Source organism: Vicugna pacos, chromosome 15 (genome assembly GCF_048564905.1).
Source record: "Vicugna pacos chromosome 15, VicPac4, whole genome shotgun sequence".
Classification (NCBI taxonomy): Eukaryota; Metazoa; Chordata; class Mammalia; order Artiodactyla; family Camelidae; genus Vicugna; species Vicugna pacos.
The window spans coordinates 44173614-44180405 of NC_133001.1; the positions used below are offsets into that span (position 1 = coordinate 44173614).

At 50.5% G+C, this 6792-nt stretch overlaps 1 protein-coding gene across 3 annotated transcripts in view; it reads left to right on the forward strand.

Moving 5' to 3' along the window:
- Positions 1–6011, forward strand: part of DNMT3A (DNA methyltransferase 3 alpha) — a 101743-nt gene extending 95732 nt beyond the window's left edge. For all 3 annotated transcript variants that reach the window (XM_072938097.1, XM_072938096.1, XM_031684839.2), the window contains one exon: positions 196–6011. In XM_072938097.1, coding sequence (XP_072794198.1) covers positions 196–337 — 142 coding nt within the window. In that variant the 3' untranslated portion in view covers positions 338–6011. The remainder of the gene's footprint in view (positions 1–195) is intronic.
- The last annotated feature ends 781 nt before the right edge of the window (positions 6012–6792 follow it).

Consider the following 6792-nt stretch of genomic DNA (forward strand, 5'->3'; position numbering starts at 1 on the left):
TGGGGGTGTTTTTCCACAAACGCTAACTTTGCTTCTACTGTGTGGTACGTCTCTAGGCAGCGGTCATGTTAACTTACCTTCAAACCCACAGAAAGTAGCTGGGCGCCCAAGCCTGGACTTGGTTATTAAGGACAGAAGATGCGGCGGATTCGCCGGGGCCAGCGCTCACCCCTGCCCTCTGCCTTTTCTCCCCAGGGTGTTTGGCTTCCCTGTCCACTATACCGATGTCTCCAACATGAGCCGCTTGGCGAGGCAGAGACTGCTGGGCCGGTCGTGGAGCGTGCCGGTCATCCGCCACCTCTTCGCTCCGCTGAAGGAATATTTTGCTTGTGTGTAAGGGACATGAGGGCAAACCGAGGTAGTGACACAAAGCTAAACAAACAAACAAAAAAACAAAACACAGCAAAACACATGAGGATGGAGAGAAGTATCAGCACCCAGAAGAGAAAAAGGAATTTAAAACAACAAAAAAACCCAGAGGCGGATATTCCGGAGGGCTTTGCCTTGCAAAAAGGGTTGGACATCATCTCCTGATTTTTCAATGTTAATCTTCAGTCCTATTTAAAAACAAAACCATGCTCCCCCCTCACCCTCCCCACCCCCTTTTTTTCGGTCAAACCTTTTGTTTTCTACTCTTTTCAGAGGGGTTTTCTGTTTGTTTGGGTTTTTGTTTCTTGCTGTGACTGAAACAAGAGGGTTTATTGCAGCAAAAAAAAAAAAAATCAGTAACAAACAATAGTAACCATACCTTGCAGAGGAAAGATGGGAGAGAAGGAAAAAAGGAAATTCTATAGAAATCTATATATTGGATTTTTTTTTTTTTTTTTTTTTTTTTTTTACTATATATCTTTTTTTGTTGTTGTCTCTAGCCTGATCAGATAGGAGCACAAACAGGGGACAGAATATAGACACTCAGGCGGCAGAGTTCCCTCCCAGCCACTGAGCTGTCTTGCCAGCACCATTCCTGGTCATGCAAAACACAACCCAGCTAGCAGCAGAGAGACGAGAACACCACACAAGACCCTTTTATACAGTATTCAGGTGCCTACCACACAGGAAACCTTGAAGAAAATCAGTTTCTAGAAGCCGCTGTTACCTCTTGTTTACAGTTTATATATATATGATAGATATGAGATATATATATAAAAGGTACTGTTAACTACTGTACAACCCGACTTCATAATGGTGCTTTACAACAGCGAGATGAGTAAAAACATCAGCTTCCACGTTGCCTTATGTGCAAAGGGTTTTAACCAAGGATGGAGAAAGGGAGACAGCTTGGAGGTGAATGGTGACCATGGTGGAGTATTTTTTTCCCCTTGGTGTTTAACCAGGTGAAGGAGGAGAATTTGGGAAGAGCGTGCTCCCGCTTCTCCCTGCCAAAAAAGGGGGTGAGATTCGGTGGTTGGGACCGTGGAAAGCTGAGAGTGGGGTCCATCCAGGCTCACGCAATAACCTTTTGATTTTTTTTCGAAAAGGAGACTCCCTCGGCAAGATGGCAGGATGAGGGGTCTTCATTCCCAATTTCTCACATTAGCCGATTTGAGGGCTCCTTGCGGTGGGATCAGAAAAAAATCCAGAGTGCGGGCAAGTGACAGTTCAAACCCCACCTGGAGCAAATAAAAAAACATACAAAACGTACTGGTGCTTTCCTGTCTAAGTCGCTTTTTGTGTGTTCTTTTATGAGGCCCCCACCATCCACCCTCTGTGCACAAGGCGGCTTCCGGCCCCTGGAACGTGATGTTTTTGGTCATCTCCAAAGGCTGCAGTTTTATACTGGGAGGCTGATGACACCTTTTGTTATAATTATTCTTATGGTTCTGGTTATAATTATGTTTGTTTTCAGATTTTCTTTAAGAAAACAAAAACCCAACCCCCCCTCCCTTTAGGTTTCAAACCAAGGTGCGGGGAGCAGGGTGCTTCTAAGTTAGTGGTGGCCCTGGTGCCCTGGCTCCCCACCCCTCGGGCCAGGTGGGCCACCGGGCGCAGCGGACAGCTGGAGTCCCCAAGGCCGGCCTTCCGGACGCGTCCCTCTTCTCTTCTGCTTCCCTCCTCTCGAGTCACGTGTGTCAGGGCTAGAGGGAGGACCAAGCCGTCTCTCTCCTCGTGTGTGTGATTGGAGTGGTGTGTATTTCTTTTCTAGTACTTGGTCTGATGATAGCTGTGCTCTTACCTCGAGTCAGCAGCACCTGGAGCCCCAAGTGCATGACACTTGGTTCCGCTTCCCACTGAGGCAGGCAGCCTGACGTTGGCGGTAGGCAAGGGCAGCGTGGGTGGCTCCAGGGTGAGGGCCCAACGGGCAGATGCCTGCCTGGATAGATGGGGTGTAGATATGTGGCATATAGAGATATATATTTTATAATGGGAGGGGGGAATGGCACCTCCTGGGACTGGCAGGGCTGGGAGGTGTGCTGTCAAGCACATGGTCCCACGTTCGCATCCCTAGAAAGATAGGGCCTATGGTGATAGGCACTATATAAATACATAGATAGGGTTATGTATAAGAAATATTATGGAGTGGGGAGCGGGGGAAGGAGGCTCAGAATGCTGAGTCTTGGACCCCACCGCAGACAAGCCCCACACCAATCAATCAATCCCACACGCACACACAGGAACATGTTTCTCTACGATGCATAACAGATGCGTGTGCGCGCACACACACATACACGCACACACACACGCACACATACACAGACACAGCCAGGGAGCTCCCAGCGCTATTCTCCCCAGGATCCAGGACTTTGCGGAGTCGGCCCTGCAGCTCTTTACCTCTGTTGCCCTGATTGCAGGTAGACTGTCAATCCCAGAAGTTGCTAGGTGCTGAAGGCAGGAAAAGGAGGAGGTTTTCTTTTAGCAGGTGCTCTCCTCTAGCAGGTAGCGTTCTATCTCTTTTGCCCCTGGTGATGTCACAAGATTCTTCTGTTAGCAACCTGTGACACTGACCTGCAACCCTAGGCACCGTCAAGTCCGCCCTCGACTCCCCCTACCTATTCTCCCCCGACCAAAATGAAATTGACGTCCAGGGCTGTCTTGGCTAGGGGGCTTCCATTGGAAAAAGAAATGGGACAGTGAACCTCACCTTTTGAATAAATCAAATTGGTAATTGTGACAAAACTAAACCAAGCTTTGAATCCCTTGCTCATTGCTCAGGAATAAGTTCACAACTGGTGGCCATGGTCTCCTGCTCCTGTTAAGGGGGCTTAGTCCCAGACCCCAAGCTTCTCATTTCCTTGTCAGATTGGTTTTTAAGATCATACCCAGTTGCTTCCTGCCAGCTCCGTGCTGTGATGGCAGGTGGTGCCGGTGGGCCCCCCAGGGTTGGAGCAGCTTGGGGGATCCCTCTACCCCTCCCTTGTTGGAGTCTGTACCTAATTGTGGTGCTCGCCCTGCCCCCTCCTCCAGCCCAGCTCCATCTTCCTGGGGAGCCCACTGGCACCACTCTAGGAGGGCTGGGGGAGGAGGGCTGCCACAGGCAGTCCAAGGTGCTCCCTCCCCTGCCGGCCAGCGCTAAGGTCTTCCCAGCCCCAGTGTCAGGACAGAGCCTCTTCCTCTGCAAACAGACCTCCCAGCTCTTCTGGCTCTCCTAGGCCTTTGTCCACTGCATGTGTGCAGGAGTTTGTCTTTCCCCATGGCCCAAGCTCCACCCAGGGGTTGGTGTGGGGAAGAAACTTGGTAGCCAAGGATGTGGTAAGCCTGAGGGGTCAGTGTGGGTCTGCCAGCTTGCTCAGAGGAGGCCTGGTTGTTGGCGACTAACACATGTTCCTCCAGGTCCAGCAACCTGACTAGGCCCCAGAACAGGCCAGATGCACCCTCGGAGGGATGAGAGTTAACAATCACCAGCTTTTCCTCCAGCCACACCCGTGGGCTTGGTCCCACAGTGGAACTTGGTAGGGTGCAGGGGGCCTCGGGAATGTGCCAGCGTGGTCATGCTGGGGTGTTCTTAATCTACTTCCAACCCTGGGGGGCTTCTGGGGACAGGAATCTGGTCACCTAAAAGGGAGCTGTGCTTCGACAGGCTGAGGCAAGATCGTGCTAAGGTTCAGGTGGAGGATTCTGCGTGTGAGGCTGAAGGTAGAGGCAGTGGGGCTGGAGAAACCAAGAAGGCCTAGGGAAAAATCTGGAGTGTGTTCCCAGTGGGGTGTTCTTTCTAAAGAGCAGGCCCATTTACAAATCCCTGAGAATGAGGGCCTGAGGATGATGCCCCCATCTGCCTACAGGTGCCAAGTGGAGTTCGGTGCCAAAGAGATCTGTGGCTCTTGTCTGGGGGAGGTAGCCGGGGGCTCAGGTGGGATGCACAGCCCTGGGTCACCTGCCCGAGGAGGAAGCTAGTCTCCAGCTGGCTGGTGCTGATCCCCTTCCCCAGCGAATGACTGAAGAGCAGTAGGCTGGGAGGCAGCGGGTGATGACGGTCTTGCAGTTGGTGGATGACAGCCTGGGTGTGCACTGTCCGCTTTTCTTTCTAGACCCCAGAACCTTCCTGCTATTGAACGTTCTACTAGGAAGCAAACTTCCCAAAAGAGCATCCAGGACTGCTTAGCTTTTGAGACAGTCCTGGGAGTGGCTGGCTGGCAAAGGTGCCTGTGTGAGTTTTTGGTGAGTCACTAGGGTGCAGATTGGGACAGGCAGACCCGGCAGGGAGGTGGGCTGGTGGACACTGAACTTGTCTAATGAGGACCAGCTCCCCATACTTGCCACTTAGCCGGCAATTCTGGGGACGTCTGGATGGGGATAACTCACCATATCCAGCGTGGGAAGGTCTGTAACAGGAGCAAGGGAGGGACCATCTCAGCAGAGCCATCTGGGGAAGGTTCTTTGGGAAAACTGCCATGGGTAGCCTTCATCTCTCTGATGATACAAGTATATATAAAGTGGGTCTCAAAGGCAGTTTTGAATTCCTGTTGCTGCTCCGCTTTGTGCAGAGATGCTGTGGCACTGGTGTCGTTCAGAGGTGTCGTTTTCAGGAAGCTTGTAGGGTTAGGGCCATGGGGCCTGCCTGGCACCATGAGGGCTGGTCGTTTCCTGTGGTCAAAGTAGCAGCCGAGCCAAGGTGCTGGTCAGAACTGGGTTTCTAGCCAGGCCCCGTTTCGATCCCAGGAGGGGAGGAATCTGAACTGGTCATCAGGTGTGGTCTCGTCTGGACCTGTCCAGCACTTGTGATTAGAGGTGACACTGGAGTTGTCCTGCCCTCTGGCAGGAGGCAGCTGAAGCCTTTCTTCCACCTCTGGAGGGATGGCGTGGAGCTGGGATGGCCTTCCCGGCCGTTCCCTGCTGAGACAGGGACTAACCGCGAGTGTTTGGAGGAAAGGATAGATTTCTATCAAGGATAGACTCCGCCGTTCTAGCAGAAGCTCTCAAATCTTTACGTTTTGGTAAAGGAAGGCTGGGGTCTTCGGGAAGTGAGGGCAGCCCCTCCTGTCCATGTTTCAGAGATCCACCCAGCTGAGTGGGGCTGTGGTTAGTGACCACCTGCTCACCGCTGACCCTTGGCAGTAGCGTTTGGGGAGAGGGAGAAACAAGCAGGTCAAAAGCAGGGAGGACAAGGATGGAAGGTCCCTTGGCTAGTGACCGGCTAAATTGCCCAGACGGATGCCCGCAGACTCCTGTAACTCCAGTAACTGGAAAACTCCCCCAATCTCTCCCCCGCAAGGGACGTGGGAGGGCGGCTTCCTCAACCTCCAGTCTCTGGCCTCCAGCCCCGGCCTGAGGACATGAGCAGGGATCCGAAAGCATCACCCGAGTCCCATTTCACTTCACAGACTGATTTGGTTGCACAGCCCTAGAATCCAACCAACCACAAAAATGCCGAAATTCCTTAGAATACGCAGAGGGAGGAGGTGACTCAACAAGGTGCTAAAACATTTTATTAAAAATATATATTGTTAAATTAAGTCTGCTGTCTGGACAATGACTGTTTGTTTTGTTTTCTTGTAGTGGAGTTTAAAAGAGACTATTATTTTACTCTGATATATTATTATTAAAAAGGCATTTTAACTTTGTACTTGAAAACTAAATGAGCGATTTCATGTGTTTTAGCTGAGGCATTGAAGTAGCGGGTGCTTACTTATTTGTGGGAAATCATGTATTCATACTGAAGAATAAACTCCGTAGCTGATTTGGTAATAACTTTTACTGTTACAGACGATTTCGCTTTGACCCCGGCGGGAGAACACTTTTACTGCACATTCCACGCAGCTAAATGCAGGACTTACTCCCCGGACCCTTCCCTCCCCAGCCCTCTTTCCTTTCTCTTCAGTTCCTCTTCTCTTTGTTGTTGCTGGGTTGTTTTTTTTGTTTGTTTTTTTTTTTTTCCTTCCTGGTTCCAGCATCCTTTCACCACTGTATTTTTTTTTAGGGTTGCTTCTCTATTTATTGACAATAATAATGTACATTTCACAGTCTGGTTCTGGGACATCAGGGAGGGGCGTGTGCGAGAGGGCCCTGCGCGGGTCCCCACCCCTGTGCCCCGGTGTTCTGTTGTATCTCTGTGTAAGTGATGCTTGTGACATAGCTGTTTATGAAATAATTATAAAGAGGTCAATGCGTACAGCAGATGTAGAAAGTCTGTCAGTTCCGCCTTCATCACATTTTTTTTTTTTTGTGCCCAGAAGAATATAATAAAGCTCCTTTCTAATGTACTTGTGCTGGAGAACACTTGAATAAATGGACTGTTTTTGTGCAAAAAGAAAAACGGAAAAAAGCACCGTAATAATGTCCTTTTGTCTTGCGTCTCCTTTCCCCTGACATGACTGTTTGCAGCCTTCTTCAGAGGGGTTAAGTGCCCAGGTTGGGTCT